Raw genomic sequence first — 19,597 nt, 5'->3', positions numbered from 1 at the left:
CCTCTGCATGTTTCCAGCCCCAGGAAAGCTGGACCCAGAATAATCAAAAGGAAGAAGTATCCCAGAACCAGTCCTCACCACTGGCCGAGGTGAGAAGAGGACAGACCACAGCACGACCCCACTTCAGGGACTGGGAGCCAGGTGTCAAGCCTAGACTAGACAGAAGGAAGATGAGATTTAAATCAAGCGGGGAATCAAAATTTGAAATTGGACTGCACTTTTAATAAATGAAAGTGAATCTGCCCAAGATTTCATCAAGGGATGGAAGCAGAATGAATCTGACAAAGCACGGTTGGAGCGGTGACTGGCTCCATATTTATACTGCACTGAGTGGAGACTTCTCGATGAAGAAGCTGGAAGAGACAGCTGGAGCAGTAGCAGCTGTTCCCTGACCAGGGAAGATCAGGGTCCCTAAGGAGAGGGCCCAGAGCAGCAGGAAGCTTCCAGGGCCTGTGAGACAGGAAGACTAGAGGTCTTTCCAGCTGTCTGGGTGAGCTCCTCCAGAAATGGTCAAGAACGAGTTAGAAAAACACAAGTGTGCCAACCTCATGGCTTGCTCTGCAATCTATCACAATTACTTGTGGTCAGTGAATGTGAGAGTTTCAGTTTTAGCTGATTTAATAAAGAAAATCTAGTTTTTATTAAATTAGTTGGCACATCGCATGTTCCCTGTGGCTCAGCCTCACACGGCTATTAATTCTCCACTAGCCACTTGGTGGCAGCACTTACAAGGCAAGGGGAGAGACTCAAGAACACCTTAAGGCCCCCCAAACACCAAAATCCCAAGATACCTCAGAGGGGTAGCTTTGAATCAAACCCAGGATGACCCTAGGGAGATAACCAAGTGTCCAACCCATGGGCAGGGCCCCAGGACTGACCTACCCTTCACTAGAATAGTCTCCCAGGGCCTATGGTATGACTGCCCTGGCCAATCCCGCTGACACCTGCAGTAACCTCCACGGAAAGGATCAGCCCCACCTCCTTCCAGTCTCTGCAGCATCTTCTCTCCTCAGCTGATGCCTCCTGAGTGCCCCCTACAGTTCCACAGCAGAAATTACAGGCACCACGCTTGTTTCAAACCGTTAATACTAATAAGCAACAGCAAGAACAGAGCGCTAACATTTATTGTACAGTTATGTGTCAGACACTGCTTTTGTTTGTTACTTTCTCCACTTCACAATGGATTCAGTCCTACAAACAACTCTAGGAGGTAGAGGCCCCCGCTCTACAGATGTGGAAACTGAGAGGCAGAGATGCTGTGTGACAGGTAATGAAGTGGTGGAGCTGGGATTCAAACAGCGGATGGTGTGGATGATGAAGACCGCTGGCCTGAGATCTCCTTTTACAACCTTGTATGTGCCCTGCCCCATACAGGGAAACAACACTGCCAGAGGCACAAAGATACGGAAAAATCCAAAAGAGGTCAGTAAGTCATTCAAGCTGGGCAAACACTGCCTTTGGCCAAAGGTCAACAGACTGTCCCAAAGCACATTTAAATTTGTGCCTTGAAGCCTCAGCCCCATTTGACCAGGAACAAATCTCTGAGGCTCTCACAGCCTGTTTCAGATCTACTGATGGGATGGAAAAGCAAGTCTCCACCCTGTTACCACAACACTACACCTTGCTGACCAGAAAAAAACTAAAATCACCCTGAAAATACTTAACTTTTGTTCTAACAAAAGATATCTATTAAAATGTGATTATGGGGCAGCATCAATAAAATGGGTAATGGGGGAGAAGATGTACCTCACTAACTAGTTCTGCATGAGTTACAAAAATCATGGGGCATTGGAGCTGAAAGAGGCCTTCGGAACACTAAGTCCAGGAGAGTGAAATGAGGGACAGAGCAGTCTGGTTAATCTACCCCAGGGCATATCTCTTTATTCACGTGTGTATGCTCATTCAGCAGATGGCAGAGCCCTCACTGAGTGTCAGGACCTTTGCTAGACCCTGAGAGCACACTGGCCACCAAGCCAAGGGCTGGAGAAGTTATACCTGCAGGAAGAGGTTGTCTTGTTCTAAATCACACAAGATACCATGTGGGCTAGCCTGTTCTAATTCACACAAGGTACTGTATGGGCTAGCAGCAGCCCTAAGGATACAATACTGACTAAGGTGTGCTCTGCACCTTTAGATCTGGGACTACAAACTGCTTGGCTGAATCCAGGCTACAAACATATTTGTCTGGCTTTCAGTGCTTCAAAAACAGAGAGATTTCATAGGAAATCTGAATGATCCAGCTATCTTGGAAAATAGGAAGATCTAGCAATCCTGGGCCTGCATTCTCACTAGGCAATGATCAGCTGGAGTTGGGTAGAGGCTGCTCTTAATAGATGGAGCATGTACCATCCTCTTTGCCACTGTCTCCACCATTCCCTATGGTCTTTCAGGCAATGCTAGCTTCACTCCTTTGCTGTAGTCTGCCCTGTAGGCAAATGAGGATGCAATGCATGAGCTGCCCCCACCCCCCACCCAGGCTCATGGGAAGGACAGGAGTCTAAAGAAAGAACTGCAAAATAGTGTGATATGTGTTGATAGATGTAAACTCAAAATACTTATTTAGCGGCCGAGCGAAGGGCAGAACCTGGGCTCTGCCCATTCACCGTGCCCTGGCCTCTTGGAGTCCAGTCTCTACAGGCACATGCAGACAGCCATTCTAGACCAAAAAGGCAGGGGCCACCACAGCCCCTTCATCACTGGTGCATAGTCTCCACAGTGGTATTAAGGCCCTGCTCAGGACTCAGAGAGGACCAAGGGACTGGGCCATTCTTACAGCTAAAGCAACCAGAAATACCATGTGCTGGAGGGAAGAGAGAAGATTGGATTCTCTTTGGTATAGGATTAACTGTAATCATACCACGTCTTAGGTGATCTAGAATAATGCTCCTAAGTAAACAGACGTATGCCTGCCATTCTTCCTCCCCTCTCTGTTACCTGCAGGAGGGCAGGGAGCATGAAGACAATCCACATGAGCAGCCACCAGGGGCTCTTCCAGGAAGCCATGGGGTCCTGTATCCTGCGGGGTCTCACCTGTAGCCTACAAAAGAGGAAAGAGTTGGTTTCCAACCAGCTCTGACTCCAGTGGCAGCACCCATGACTTAATAGACCAATCAGAGGGAGGGACCCTGAACCCCACACAACAACTTTGAAAGGTCTACACTGGGGCAACCTACTCCAGGAGAGAGGCTGTCTGGAGCTCTCTTTAGGATGAGTCCACATCAAGGTCAGGAAGGCAGCTAGACTTGCCTCCAGTGTGCAGCCCACACCTCTAGCCCTCCAGAAGCTGTGACGGCTCTGCACCAGCCACTTCCCAGCCCATGTGTCAGCAGCAGGGTGTGTCTATTGGCATCTGACTCAGGAAGCCAGCATGGAGCCAAGGGTTAGGGCACCTGCCAGCTTCTGCTTCTTCAGGCCTAAATGAGTCTAAGACCAACGAAGCCAGCCCAGAGAGGGGACGGGAACTGCCTAAGGTCACACAGCAAGATAGTGACCATTCTAGGACTGGAATGCAGGTCCTCTGATAGTTCAAAGCTTTCCCCACCAGATGACACCGTTCGCCCTCGGAGCCCCAGACCTGCAGCCAGAGAGGCCTGAGAGCTGAGTTAAGGGAAGTTCGGAGGGTACAGCCTCAGAGCCAGCAAAGCACCATCTCCTAAAAGTAGGTGAGGGCGAACCGGCAGAGGCCTTCCGAGACCCGGAGGGCAGCGGGGGGTTCTTCGGAGTTCTCCTGACAATCTACAGGGAAATCAGTGTGAGTCGAGACTGGAAAAGCCGAGGTCACACTCGCCTCTCGCTTCGCCTCGCGGGCGCCTTGGCGGAGCCGGTGTCCGGGGGCGGGTCGGTGGCTTCTCTCCATCTGGAGAAAGCATTAAGGGCCTGGCCTAATGCGATCCGCAAATGTGCTGCTGTTTCCGACCTGAGGCGGCGACTCTGGGTTGCAGGGAGGCGGCCAGTGCGGGGCCCCGGGACCGCGCGCCCCTCGCTCGCGGCACCAGCGGTCTTGGCGCACGCTCCTCCGACCACCCGCTGCCTGGAGGTCCTCCCCCAGCGTCCGCGCCGCGTCCAGTCCCCGCGCGCCCACTTTCCACGGCGGGCGCGTCGCCTCGGCCCTGGGCGCTCTCGGCGCTCGCGACCCACTTGCCAACCTGCCAGCCCTCTCGACGCTCAAGGCTACTAGCGGCCGTCAGCCCGTTTTCTTCCTAGAAACCCCCAAACCTGAAATCCCCCCCCATGATGTTGCCCCACAATCGAGAGCGTCCCTCGGCCGGCGCAGAGCCCGGAATTTCTCTCCCGAATTCTCCAGGACCTCACGGAGCGTGCCGCCCCGAGGTCTCCAAACCGTGGCGAGCGCCCCAGTCCTGGAGCCCCCCAGGGTCCGCCTAGTCCCCTCCTCCCGATCGGAGTCCCTCAACCTTGCTTAGGAGCCCCTGCTCCGAATCTCACTCCCCGGGGGAGAGCCTTCCCTCGCCCCCCGCGCCAAGCCCAGAGCACCCACCTTGCGCCGCAGGAGTATCTGGGACGTGCCGTCCGGGCCGCGCGGCCTCGGCGCGCGCTGGGGAGAGCCGGCAGGAGCGGCCGCGTCCACACCTCGTGCGGAATCCGCGACCACGACCTTCCCCGACGCCGGCCTCCAGCCCGCGGCGCCGCTGCCGCCGCCGCAAAGTTAAATGGGGCTGGGATGGGGGCCGCCCCGCCTCTCCGCCCCTCCGGGCGCGCGGAGCGCAGCGCTGGCGGGGGCCCAGCGGCGGAGGGCGCGCGCCGCCACCTGCACCGCCCGGCAAGTGCGCGGCGCGCCCGGGCGCCCGCCCGCCCCGCGCCCTCGGCCCGAGCGGGGGCCGCCGGGGGTGCAAGGAGACCGGTGAAGGGCCGCGCCCGGGCCGCTCGGAGCGCGCGGGGCCGCGGCGACGGCGAGACTCGGCTGGAACGCTCCTCCGCCCGCTTCCTGGAAGCCACTCCTCGCGCTGGGCCGGCCGCCAGGCGTGGTGCCAAGAGCCGGGATTGCCGACGCCGCCACCGCCACCGCCGGCGGGCGCGCTGCAGAGCGGCGGCCCGGGCGCCCCGCCTCAGCCGGAGCCGCGAGTAAGGATGCCGTCGCCCCCCCCACACCCGACCCCCCCGAGCCTCCCCCCACCCGGCCCGGGTCCGGGCGCCGACTCGGCTAAGTCAGGCCCAGCGGCCACACGGAGGTTTGCCCGGAACCGCTGGCTCGTGCCTGCGAGCCTCAGGCGCTCCCGGCCAGGCGTGACCAACTCGGAGACGGGCGGGCCGCTCCTGGCCCCCGGCGGCGCCAGGCGCGGACCCCGCACAGGGGCCGCGGGACTCCGGTGGGCTCGCTCATCGCCCGAACATTTGGCTGCCAGGGACCACGAGCGACCCAGTAGGGGCACCTCTTAGCCCGGTACCTGGTGCCACTTCGCATAAGCCGGGCTTGGGTAACAGAGAGCTCCGCAGTTCCTAAATAATGAGGTGCCCAGGCCTGGGATTTGGGATGGGGTGGCGGTGTCAGGGACCGGGAAGTGGGGTGAATTTCCCTGTGGACTTCTGGAGGCGAAGAGAGCTTGGCCTTGGCCCAAGCTCAGCGGTATACAAGCCAAGGGCCGGGGGATTGCTTGGAAAGTCTGCTCTGTGCCCCTGCTGAAGTACCGCCACAGCCATCATTTCTTTGGGTGCCTAGTGTGTGCCAGCCACTGTGCCAAGCTCTTTACGTGCAGCTCATTTTCACAGTGGTCCGGTGGCGTCAGTTAGTAGCATTATTCCCATTTCACGGATGAGGAAGCTGAGGCTCAGGGGCTAAATTACTTACACATAGTGAGTTGCAAAGCCAGGACTGGAGCCCGTGTCTCTGCTCTCTAAAGCCTCGATTGTTCATCCCTGAAGTTGCTCTCCTGCCTGTTCTGTGGTTGGTACATTCCAGATAGTGGAAGAGCTTTCCCAAGAGGAGCTGGCCCTGCCTGCCTTCCTCGCCCATCTTCCCTTCCTTACTCTGGTGACTTCCTCTGGAAATCCAGAGGAGGATCTCCAAAACCGTCTCTCTGCTCCATGTTTACATGACCCAATCTTGTGGGAAGTGAGCAGAAGACATTCAGTGTGAAGGAGGCAGAGGAGCAGGAGGCAGGAGGAAACTAGTCAGTAAGGGGCAGGGAGGGCTGGCTAAGCCAGAGAGAGTGCACCTATGTACAGTCGATCTCCTTATTCGCCATGGTTATATTCTTAGAAAGGTAAGGGAACAATAAATTTGAGAACACTGAGCCACTGCTCCTAGGGGAAGTACAGGGTTAGGTTCCTGCCAGCCTCTGGTCACATTTTTGTCAGCCAATCAACGACCTTATTTTATGTGTGTTTCTCTTTAAAAATATTTTATTTAACCTGTATTGTTGATTCATTAACATTGAACCCACAGCCACCAGCACTACATCTGATGCCTGAATGAAGCTTATCAAACACAAGTATCTTATCTAACATAAAGATTTTCTCCACAGGGCACATCACAGCGTTTTTCTGCTTAGGAACACTAGACAGCACTTCAGCACTTCTCTTGGGTGCCATTTTAAACAGCGAAATCACAAACAAAAAAAAGACAGAAATGTGAAAAGTGGCACTAGAGACCATAAAAGGACGCTCATTTACAGCATGAAATCTGGAACAAGATGGTGGAGTGTTGCCCTGTTTGACCTTACCCGGGAATGCATATCAGGTGACTAAAAATGTTCACCCCTCCTCGAATGACCACGGCGAAGTGCTGCCAGTATTGATTTGGGGTTGCAAATAAATTTTAGCAAGTAAGTAAATTCACAAATACAGAATCTGCAAATAATGGAGATCTGCTGTGTGTGCTTCTCACATCGGGGTGTCTATCAGTAGAGGAACAATGATGTTACATTTCAGAACACTTACAATGCCCCGGGCACTGTGCCGGGCACTTCAATTGTGTAAACTCAGTCACCACACCAGCCTGTGGGGTAGGTGTTAGTGTTATTCCATTTTACAAATGAGACTGCAGTAGAAAGGTTTAACACCGCATGTGCTTAGCATCTAGACTACACCGCTTCTCACATCATTCAGATTCTAAAACCAGCCCTGATGTGTCATGGGGTCTATTGCAAAAATCACATGAATATTCAAGACGAAATGGAGAGTTCAAAGAGCTATTATGCTTGCGCAGTGGCAGCTGTGTTGAGCTGAGTTCCCGGTGCCTGCAATCCAGGAAGGCACTGAGAAGGCCTCTGGGGTGGGGGGATTGTTGGGAACATCTGAGCTGCTCCGCTCTAAGGTATTAATGGCTCAGCAGGACTTCCCTGTCACATTTTCCCTTGGGCACTTTTGATTCCTGAGCCAACCTCTAGAGAGGCCCCACATTAAGTGTGGAGGCCGGGGCTGAGGTTTCTCTCCCCAGGGTTCCTTTTAGTGTCAGGCCAGCCCCTCAAGGAACAGCTGGCCAGGAGTGAAAAGCAGAAAGCATGGCCAACGCTCCAGTGAAAGTTCTGCCTCCCATTCTACCTTAGAAGGTCAAGCAATCCTACGTTTATGGCCAGGGTGCTGTGAGGGAGGATGACAAGGACTCCACTGGGCAGGGCTGGCTGGACCCCACAGGTCCTGTCCCCGGACTCACCACCTAACTACCCCATTAGAACTCTCCTTCATCACTCTGTGCAAGTGTAGATGCAGAGCTTTCCCTCAGTCACCCACCCGCTCTCCCCTCCCACCCTTCACCCCTCCCCTGAGGCCTGGCCAAAATGTTTAAACATTTTGACATTGCCAAAGGCATGGAGGTGGGGGAAGATTGAGGAGTGGGAAGAACAGAAAAGAATGAACCCCAAAAAAGCCAATCTGGCTAATCAGGCTACTGGGTACAGCTACCTACCCAGTCTACCTCGGGCAAGTTCAGGGCCCTCCCTGCCTAGCTCCTGGACTGCCCCCCTCCGTAAGAACCCCCACCACCTGGGGACAAGGGCAGTGCCTTTCAACTCGGAGAGGTCTATGAAACCAGTTCTGTTTCCTCCCTAAGATGCATCTTCTTGAGTTCCCAGTTTCTATTATCTGTCTTAGGATCAGCTTCTTCCCTGGATGAGTTTCCGAGATCCCTACCCCTCGTTCCATCATTGCCTACTGACCCCACCAGACAAGCACCACAAGGCACAATTTGTGAGAGAGCAAGTGGACCAGGGAAGTTACTATTGGTGGTGCTGGTGTTGGGGGGTGTGTGTTTTACCCTAAGAGAGAGGGGGCCATCGCTTCAGGGCATTAGCCTGAGTTTATTCTTGATGCAGACGTACTCGTTCTGGTTACGGAACTCGTGAGGTGGACCTGGGAAGCACACCAAGAAGAGGCTTGGAGAAATGGAGCACTTGGAGGCCAGACTTGTGTAAGTTACAGTTGACCCGCTGTAGCAGGCACGGAGGACACGCTTTCAGCCGAGTCCACCAGATGACGACAGGTGGGGACATTAGGGGAGCATGGTGTCTTAGGGGTGTGAGATTCTGAGGGCGTGCTGCCACAGGAAGAAGCTGTAAGGGAGTAAAGGAAGCGGGATAGGGTAGGGGCAACAGCAGAGCAAGCCTGTACCCCAGGGAAGATCTAGCCTTTGTCTGATCCTCTGGGACCCTGGAGCAGAAGCCACACCATAGAGTTGCCCTGTCTTGAGGCAACAGGACTGGGTTGTTGTACCCACTGCCAGTCAGCCATTGCTGCCCCTGGAGCTGGGTGGTGCTGTGACTTCCTTGGTGGCTCCCATAAGCCAGAGACAGTGCTCTGGAGAAGGGCTTAGGTGCAAGCCCTCGGCTGCCACAGTTGCATAAGCTGAGGGATGGGTGTATCTGCCAATAACGAGTCTGGACGGGGCAGCCACACCAACAGCATCCACCACACGTCTTCGCAGGTGTCCCCAGCCCCACACGGGGAGCGTGCTCAGCTGGTGGTGGTGGCTTTTTGCCTGTCCAGAATGGGGTCCTTCTTTGGAACAGAAATTTGCTTTATAAAACGTGTTCAAGTCTTCATCTGGCTGCTCTTCTGCCTCATAAGCAAAAACAGCCCTTGGGAAGAGGTATGACAGGAGGTGGTTCTTCATTGTGAGGGCTCTGTATGCTTTGGCACACCCTGTTCTTGGTTTTTCCTCTCCTCTTGCACTGAGATCCCCAAGGAGTATCTCAGGGTGCCAGATCCATGATTTCATGACTTCTTAGAGGTGCCAGATCCATGATTTCAGGTCAGGAGTTTAGGAATTAGGACTACTACAGCTCTGGAGGACTGAGCCAATCAAAATCTCCGTCAGGTGGGTGGGGGTGGTGTTGGACAGACTCTTTCTAGAAAGTTCCAAATCTTTGAGGGTGAGGCAGGGGAGGGCTAGAGTCCCCTAAAGTGCTGCAAAGAAATAGATGTTGGGATCTGGTGACCTTTCCCAGGGCCAGCAGACTCTCCAGCCCCAAACCAAGCCTGATTCCCATCTGGTCTCCAGAGCTGGGCAGGAGCTCATCTGACTCAGTGTTATGTGTATCTCATACCTTGATAATCCTGCACATATCACATACCTGTGTCCACAGAGACTCCACTGTGGAGCATGAGCAAAACATAGATACCCTAGGAAGAGTGGATTTGCCAGTGCTTTTGAACTCATCTCACTCTGCCCTTGACAAGACCCTTATCTTCTTCTCCTCAGAGGCAGAAGGTGAGTGTAGAGAACACTGGAGCTCTAGTCAGAAAATCCACTACTGGTCCAGGCTTGGCCACAAATTGGGGGATTCTGGGTAAATCACCTGGCTTCTCTGAGCATCAACTTTCTCCATTATATTGTGAAAGTATGAAAACTATAAAATTCCAATAGGTTCTTCCAATATACCTTCTGAGATTGGTTTTATACTTTGCTTGTATACTATAGCAACGCCTCGCTAATCTAGAACTCAGCTCTAGCAGTCTCTTCTAGTCTCACCACAACCAGAACAGAAACGGCCTCTGAGCATCCAGCTGACATCACAGATTTAATCATAGTGCACATAAGCAAACACTTAGGTCTCACTGAAGGCTACTGTTTCTTACTTTGTGCATAGTTCTAACATGTTGGTTCATCTAGTCTTCAGGAGTAAATTAGAAGCTGTAAGTTAGAAAGAGACAGAATGCCTGCTAAGAAAAGGCATACTGATAGCATAAGGTGCTATGGAAAAACTGTAAAAGGCACAAAAGAAGTAAAAAATACCATAGTCAGCTACAGTTTTGTTCACCTCAGTGGGGCCTGGGAAGATCACTACATCATTGCACAGTACTGGGTTGATGTTCGTGAATCCAGGTCATCTATGAGCACATTTGTTCTTTAGATTCTGTTTATGGATTTATGGAAGTACATACTTTAGAAAAATATTCACCAACAAAAGGATTAAATTTAAGAAAAAGAAAACAAAACCAAGCAATATGTATTCCTTTAACTATTCATCCTTAGCTTTCTGAAACATTCACATCTAGAACATCATCTCTGACAACTCCAAGAGACCAAGGTTTTATTCCAGAATTGATTGATTTGAACAAAAAGAACAGAGTGCAGAGTAAGAAATCGTATTACTCTAAACACTGTACACTTTATTGTTTAAAAATGTGATGTCAGTTTTCTTACAAATTGTCAAGATGAGTTGTGCACAAAAGTGTGTTCCCCAGTGCTGCACTGCGTGTCACTCACCCTGCACCACAAAACGAGACCCGCCTGTTTAGTCTGCTCCCCTACATGCTCCTTACTCTGTCGGCTTGGCAATATTTGGGTTGGAAACACCACAAAGGAATACTTGAAAAGTCTTTTTTCAAATATAAGTTCAATAAAAACATTGCTATGTATTAAATTCTGCAAAATACACTCAACTTTGGGAGAGTTTTGATAGCCAATTAAGCCTTTACAAGACTTAGGCAAAAATATTCTATGGATAAGTGTGAAGAACTAGTTTCCTTCAGATCCTACCATCCACATCCGGTCAGCTTTAGGTCCAAAGGACAGTTCAGTTCAATGCAGTGAAATGCAATATATATTAATCGACAATCTACTTGACGCCAATCACGTGCTAGGTCGGGAACACAATGGCATGATAAGATATAGCCCCTTCCTGAAGGAGCAAATGCGATACAGTGTGATAAATGTTCCTAGAGGTGTAAGAACAGGGAGCTATAAAAGCATTGGGTAGGATGGCAACTAATTCAGTCATGGGAATGTTGGAGATTTCTTAGAAGTGATATTTCAGTTGAGGACTAAAGTTTAAGTACAAGCACAGGATCTTATTGTAAAAATAATAATAATAATAACAATAAGTCTACTCTCCTTCTGTGGTTTTTCTCCAATAAAAAACAATCTACTATCCCAAAACAATCTACTATTTAAAATAATATTAATGGCTGCAAGGTAGATCTAAGAAAGAATGAATAAATTTATCACATGCTCTAGAACAAATCCTATCTGACCACTTCCATCAAGTACACACATGTGTATGTGTGCATACACCTTCAGCCTAATAAGGAATTGAGGGAAAATTGTAGGATATTTGTGGTGGACAGATTCTGACAGGGCCCCCAATGATCCCTGTCTCTTGGTATTCATGCCATTGTGTAATCCCCTCCCCTTGGGTGTAGATAGGACTTGTGACTTATTTCTAGCAATTGAATATGGCAAAGGTGATGGGACATCACTTCTTTGACTATGTTATATAACATTGTAACTTCCCTCTTGCTAGGAGACACTCTCCCTTGCTAGACTTGATGAAGTAAGCCTCCGTAATAGACATATGTGGCAAGGAGCTGAGGACCTCTAGCTGACAACCAGCAAAAAACTCAACTCTGCCAACAACCACATGAGCTTGAAAGTGCATCCTTCCCCAGTCAAGCCTCCCATGAGACCTCAGCCCTGGCTGACACCTTAACTGCAGTCTTGTGAAAGACCCGGAAACAGAAGATCCAAGTAAGCCGTGCCTAGATTCCTGAACTACAGAAACTGTGGGATGGTAAATGTGTGTTCTTTTAAGCCACTAAGTTTGTGATACTTTGTTACATAACAATAAATAATTAATACAGTGTCTATGACTGTGTTACATTAAAAAGAAATTAAGAAAATTAATCTGTTACTTGTTCATCTCCTTTCTCTTTCCCAGTATGTTCTCAGTGGTATCAGCTGTGAAATGGACTGGATAACACATCGGATCCAGAACTAAGGAGATGGTTGCTTATTGACTTAAAACCAACCATCTAAACATATGTCTTTATGTTACATAGGGAAATGTGAAAATCTATATAAACAAATGTTTTTATTTGATTTGAAAATCAAATTTAGAAAGACATAATTTATATCTCATTTCATGGGTGACAGTTAAAAACCAGTTTCTAGGATACTGCTCCAGCTTTCATAATCCTGAGAAAGAGGTTCTCGCCTGGCATTCCCATGCATTCCTTCACAAAAATAGTTCTGGGCAGGAATTATTCATGAGACAGTTTGGGTGTGAAGTAAGAATTCCAGCCAAAAAGGTAAACGTGTGAGGGCCTAAAGACGAAAGTTCCAATTCAACAACCATGTGTTTTTAAATGTTTGGTGTGGCAGAGACAATGCTATATATTTGCCAGATCTCTTCTAAGATGCCTCCTTCCTGGATCCTCCTGGAGGGCTACAATTCCCAGCCTTCTTGCAGTTAGGCAGAGCCATGTGACTTATTCTGGCCAATGAAATAAAGTGGAAGTGCTGTATATCCCTTCCCAGTTGAGGCAATGAAAAGCTCCTGTGGCTTTTCCAGTTTTTCTCTTCCCCTTGGGCAGTTGACATAGAGGCTGTGTGTGGACATGGCAGAGCCACAAAATCAAAAGATCCTGGATTGCTGAACCACACCATAAAGGACAGCTGACCCAGAGAGTCATCCAACTTATGCTAGAATTTATATGAACAAGAAATTACGTTTATCTGTTAAACCTCTGAAATTTTTGAGTTATTGGTTACTAGTCTATGGTGACTACTACATTTGGGGCACAAAGTGAAAACAGAATTGGCAAAAGTAAGTGGACAGAAGTAGGTAGGGCTCAAGTTGTGAAGGTCTCATGTGCCATGCTATGGGGTTTTGGACTTTATCCTAAGCACAGTGGCTTACTTACTATAATATTTGGCAGAGAAATGATATGATAAGATGGGATTTTAGGAATGATTACTCTGGCTGTATTTTTAATAATCCAAATAAGAGCTCATGATGGCCTAACCTGGTACAACACTACAAGGTAGTGGAGATAGAAGACAATACATGGATTTGAGAGTTATTAGAGAGGTAGGATTGATAAGACTTAGTGAATGACTTAAAAAGTAGGGTACCGAGGAGAGATGCATCAAGGCTAGCACCTTAATTTCTGACACAAGCCATGGGTGGTGGCAGTGTCGTTCGCTGATATTGGGAACATAAGAGGAAAAGGAGCATATTAAGTGGGAAAAGGTGGTGCAGAGATGATGGCTTCACCTGGAACGTTTTGAGCTGGAAATGCCTGTGGATCTAGACTCAGGAAGACAGCCTGGGCTGGAGATTTAGATTTGTGACCCGTCAGCATATGGGTGAGACTTGAAGCCACGGAAGTTGATGGTGTGGGTGAAAACAGCTAGTGACCTATTTATCCACTGTCTATCCATATGTCTGTTTATCGAGAAAGGAATTTCTAAATGTTCTCTAATGTGCATGTAATGTGTGTATAATTTCCCATAAACAGTGAAAATATCAAAAGTTTATTTCTTTTTCTCAAAAACAAAACCAAGAAACAATCATTATGAGCCGCTTTTGACTTCTGCCTTTGTCTTCACCATTTGCATATATGGTTCAGCGGCTCTCGCTTGAAGGATGTTTCCTCAGCTCTGTTCTTTCGCTCTTCCATTGTGAACTTCAGCCTGAAAGACTCACCCAGCAGCCCCTGAATCCTCCAAAGCAAGTTTGACATTCACTGCTAGTCTGGGTCTCTGGTTTACCATCAAAGAAAGAGTGGGACTTACACGGCATTTCCCATGAAATTGCTAAATGCTATTTCACTAAATATGTGCCAGAGCAGTGTATTTTTATTGTTGTTTTTGAAAACTAAGAAAGAAACCAAAAGACTTCATGAAACAAGTATCCCCAAATTCATGTATGGGGTCAGGAAAATTGAGAACAAAATGTCCAGTGTTCTGCAAAGCGTAAATAAGGAAAATGGAAAACAAATTTTAAAAAACTGATATTGACATGAAATTTCAGGTCATATAGAGACTTCTGATCCAAGAAGATAACTTGAGCTCAAATGTTTTACTCAAACCACCCATTCCCCACTGGAATCACTAAATGGATATGATAGAAAATTCTATATTAATGCTGGAAACTGGGGAAGGGAATCATCCCCGTAGCTGAGACTCAGAGAGGTGACAAGATACAGCTCTGGCAACAATTGCCCCCATGATGAGGGAAAAGAGCTATGCACTGTGAATGTCCTCATTTGACCCTGCCAGGAAGGTAAGGAGACCACTCTGGAAATAAATAGTGTGACAAGTATAAAAGAAAAAGGGGTAACTGATACGGGTTGGCAACATTGCTTTCCCCCTCTGCCTTCAAAGATAGAGTGATTCTTTAGTGCTCAGTCAGCTATGAGGCATCTCTCGGGCTTGGAGGGAATAAGAAGAATTTCTACTAAAAATTTGTATGGAGTGACCTAGGGAAGAAAAGATCCAAGAGAAAGGAAAAGAGTGAAAAGAGAAATAGCCAGGTAGCTGAGAGCAGTTTGTGGAGTTTGAGATATCAGGAGAAGATGAGAGGAAAAGTTGCTGTGGTGACTGGTACTTCCGGGAGGAGGAAAAACAGTTTTAAGAAGACTGGGTGCATGTTGTAGGACAAACTTCTGGATGTGAAACCATGCTGATGGAAAGCTTTAAGGCAGGAGCACACAATCCAGTTTTCTTTCCCACAGTTGGTTGGAAGCAGATTGGTGTAAACCCAATGCCCAGAGCCAGGCTAATGATGCTCTCTGCTGGCCTTCTCCCCGCGTATCTCATGGGAGATTCCCCATCACCTGATTCTTCACCACGTCTGGCCTATGATATCACAGAGGCAGTCCCTCTGTGAGGGGGTTTCCCCTGTGTGGTACCCTCCTAGCTGCTTCTTGCCAGCCTCCTCCTTTAGCTTCCTCCTGGCTATGTAAACCAGACACCGTGGTTTTTAAAATATTCTGTTTAAGGTAAACAAAATGTGTCATCTTCCCAGCAAAGGTTTTGGAGAGCACTAATCCCTCCATCCTCAAAGTCTCACAAGTCACAAGGGCCTGTGGAAAATGGTCATTTTCTGAGTTGCAGATGCATTGGGAGAGCCAAGAGGCTGAGGCAGTGACAGCTGAGAGCAAGACAGCCCTTGTCCTCTTGTGTCCTCTCAGCTGTGATCATTCCTGTGGCTTCACACCAACAATTATAAATATATACATATAGATTGAATAAATATATGTAGACTGAAATAGGATAAAATGGTAGGATAATAAATAATAAACATCAGCTAGCTTAAAGCCTGAAATGAAAAATATGGTAAGTGTTGGTGTTCAAGGGGAACCAAAGAACAACACTCCTGAGACAAATGAAAATGAAAATACAACATGCCAGAATTTATGGGATATAGCAAAAGTGGTTCTAAGAGGTAAATTTATAGCAATGCAGGCCTATCTCAACAAACAAGAAAAATCTCAAATAAACAATCTAAAAGTGCACCTGAAGGAATTGGAAAAAGAAGAACAAACAAAGCCCAAAATCAGTGGAAGACGGGAAATTATAAAATCAGAGCAGAAATAAATGAAATAGAGACTAAAAAAACAACAGAAAAAATTAATCAAACCAAGAGCTAGTTCTTTGAAAAGATAAACAAAATTGACAAACCTTCAGCTAGACTCACCAAGAAAAAAAGAGAGAAGGCTCAAATAAATAAAATCAGAAATGGAAGAGGAGAAATTACAATGGACACCTCAGAAATACAAAAGATTATAACAGAATACTTTGAAAAGCTATATGCCAACAGATTGGATAATCTAGAAGAAATGGATAAAGTCTTAGAATCATACAACCTTCCAAAACTGAATCAAGAAGAAACAGAGAATTTGAATAGACCAATCACCAGTAAGGAGATCAAAACAGTAATCAAAAACCTCCCCCAAAATAAAAGTCCAGGACCAGACGGCTTCCCTGCTGAATTCTACCAAACATTCGAAGAAGACGTAGTACCTATCCTTCTCAAACTCTTCCAAAAAATTGAAGAGCAGGGGAAGCTCCCTAAGTCATTCTACAAAGCCAACATTACCCTGATACCAAAACCAGACAAGGACAACACAAAAAAAGAAAATTACAGGCCAATATCACTGATGAACATCGATGCAAAAATCCTCAACAAAATACTAGCAAATCACATACAACAATACATTAAAAAGATCATACACCATGACCAGGTGGGATTTATTCCAGGGATGCAGGGATGGTTCAACATCTGCAAATCAATCAACGTGATATGCCACATTAATAAAATGAAGAATAAAAATCAGATGATCATCTCAATAGATGCAGAGAAAGCATTTGACAAGATACAGCATCCATTTATGATAAAAACTCTGAATAAAATGGGTAAAGAAGGAAAGTACTTCAACATAATAAAGGCCATATATGACAAACCCACAGCTAATATCATCCTCAATGGTGAAAAACTGAAAGCTATCCCTCTAAGAACAGGAACCAGACAAGCATGTCCACTATCACCACTCCTATTTAATATAGTATTGGAAGTCCTAGCCAGAGGAATCAGGCAAGAAAAAGAAATAGAAGGGATCCAAATTGGAAAGGAAGAAGCTAAACTGTCACTATTTGCAGATGACATGATTTTATAATAGAAAACCCTACAGAATCCACCAAAAAACTTTTAGAAGTAATAAATAAATATGGTAAAGTTGCAGGATACAAAATCAACATACAAAAATCAGTTGTGTTTCTATACACTAACAACGAAGCAGCAGAAAGAGAAATTAAGAATACAATCCCATTTACAATTGCAACAAAAAGAATAAAATATCTAGGAATAAACTTAACCAGAGAGGTGAAAGATCTGTTCCCTGAAAACTATAAAACATTGCTGAAAGAAATTGAAGAAGACACAAAGAAATGGAAAGATATTCTGTGCTCTTGGATTGGAAGAATTAACATAGTTAAGATGTACATACTTCCTAGAGCAATCTATAGATTCAATGCAATCCCTATCAAAGTTCCAACAACATTTTTCACAGAAATAGAACAAAGAATCCTAAAATTTATATGGAACAACAAAAGACCCTGAATCGACAAAGGAATCCTGAGAAAAAAGAACAAAGCTAAAGGTATCACACTACCTGATTTCAAAATATGCTACAAAGCTATAGTAACCAAAACAGCATGGTACTGGCACAAAAACAGACACACAGATCAATGGAATAGAATCGAAAGCCCAGAAATAAACCCACACATCTATGGACAGCTAATCTTTGACAGAGGAGCCAAGAACATACAATGGAGAAAAGAAAGTCTCTTCAACAAATGGTGTTGGGAAAACTGGATAGCCACATGGAAAAAAATGAAAGTAGACCCTTACCTTACACCATACTCAAAAATTAACTCAAAATGGATTAAAGACTTGAATGTAAGACCTGAAACCACAAAACTTCAAGAAGAAAACATAGGCAGTATGCTCTTCGACATCGGTCTTAGCAACATATTTTCAAGCACCATGTCTGACCAGGCAAGAGAAACAATAGAAAAAATAAGCAAATGGGACTACATCAAACTAAAACCTTCTGCACAGGAAAGGAAACCATCAACAAAACGAAAACACAACCTAACAATTGGGAGAAGATATTTGCAAGCCATATATCTGATAAGGAGTTAATCTCCAAAATATATAAAAAACACATACATCTCAACAACAAAAAAACTAATTACCCAATTAAAAAATGGGCAAAAGACCTGAACAGACATTTCTCTAAAGAAGATATATAGGTAACCAACAGGCACATGAAAAGATATTCAACATCATCAACTATCAGGGAAATGCAAATCAAAACTACAATGAGATATCACCTCATGCCCATCAGAATGGCTATAATTAACAAGACAGGAAACAACATGTGTTGGAGAGGATGTGGAGAGAAGGGAACTCTCATACACTGCTGGTGGGAGTGCAAACTGGTGCAGCCACTATGGAAAACAATATGGAGATTCCTCAGAAAATTAACGATAGAACTACCATATGATCCAGCTAGTTCACTGCTGGATATTTATCCAAAGAACATGAAAACACCAATGCGTAAAGATACATACACCCCAGTGTTCATTGCAGCACTATTCACAATAGCCAAGACTTGGAAGCAACCTAAGTGCCCATTTAGGGACGAATGGATGAAGAAGATGTGGTATATATACACAATGGAATACTACTCAGCCATAACAAATGATGAAATCCAGCCATTTGTGACAACATGGATGGACATTGAGGGTATTATGCGAAGTGAAATAAGTCAGAGGGAGAAGATCAAATACCGTATGATCTCATTCATAAGTAGAAGATAAAAACAGCAACAAACAAACACATAGAGACATAGACTGGATTGGTGGTTACCAGAGGGGAAGGGAGGAGGGAGGAGGGCAAAAGGGATGATTAGGCACATGTGTGTGGTGATGGATTGTAATTAGTATTCGGGTGGTGAACATGATGTAATCTATGCAGAAATAGAAGAATAATGATGTACACCTGAGATTTATACAATCTTATAAACCAATGTTACTGCAATAAAAAAAAAAAAAGAAAAGCACTCCTTTCTCTAAATCTCGAACCAACAGAGCAATAAGACAGAAAGGTAAAGCATAGAAAGACCACAACATCACCTTGATTCCTGACCTATCTGTGTGCTCTCTGCAGATGAGCAGCTCCCAAGGAGCTGGGGGGCGGGGCGGGCGGGGGTGTTGGTGGCGGGTGTTGGTGGGGGGAGAGACTCAGCTACATTTGTCCAGTTCCTCTTTCTAAACTCACCAGTCAGGTTAAGTTCCCCTCTGGACTAGGGCTCATGAGCTAGAGGGTGTAAAGAGGGTAAGAAAGTCATACTAACAGAGCTGCTTCTTTTTGTGTGTGTGTGTGTGTGTGTGTGTGTGTGTGTGTGTGTGTGTGTGTGTGAGGAAGATCAGCCCTGAGCTAACATCCGTGCTAATCCCCCTCTTTTTGCTGAGGACGACCAGCTCTGAGCTAACATCCATTGCCTAATCCTCCTCCTTTTTTTCCCCCAAAGCCCGCCAGTAGATAGTTGTACGTCATAGTTGCACATCCTTCTAGTTGCTGTATGTGGGACGCTGCCTCTGCATGGCCGGAGAAGTGGTGCGTCAGTGCGCGCCCGGGATCCGAACCCGGGTCGCCAGCAGTGGAGCGCGTGCACTTAACCGCCAAGCCACGGGGCCGGCCCCCAGAGCTGCTTCTACACGGAGGAAATATCACGAGTGAAGAAGTATCTGCCACTAACAACCCCACACATACCCCAGCATTCCTTGGGTTTTTTTCCTGTTAATCTCTTGGGCTTAGTCATTAAGCTTATGGTCATTTAGAGAAAGCTATTT

At 46.9% G+C, this 19,597-nt stretch overlaps 1 protein-coding gene across 1 annotated transcript in view; it reads right to left on the bottom strand.

The window, feature by feature from the left end:
- The window catches only part of LOC131406510 (endophilin-A3), a 536,830-nt gene that overhangs the window by 355,547 nt on the left and 161,686 nt on the right, over positions 1 to 19,597 (bottom strand). Inside the window, exon 9 of the mRNA XM_058542566.1 lies at positions 2,935 to 3,009. Within this exon, the coding sequence (XP_058398549.1) occupies positions 2,935 to 3,009 (75 nt within the window). The remainder of the gene's footprint in view (positions 1 to 2,934; positions 3,010 to 19,597) is intronic.

Source organism: Diceros bicornis, chromosome 5 (genome assembly GCF_020826845.1).
Source record: "Diceros bicornis minor isolate mBicDic1 chromosome 5, mDicBic1.mat.cur, whole genome shotgun sequence".
NCBI classification, from domain to species: domain Eukaryota; kingdom Metazoa; phylum Chordata; class Mammalia; order Perissodactyla; family Rhinocerotidae; genus Diceros; species Diceros bicornis.
The sequence above is the reverse complement of the archived record's forward strand: the minus strand, read 5'-3'. Positions and strand labels throughout refer to the sequence as shown.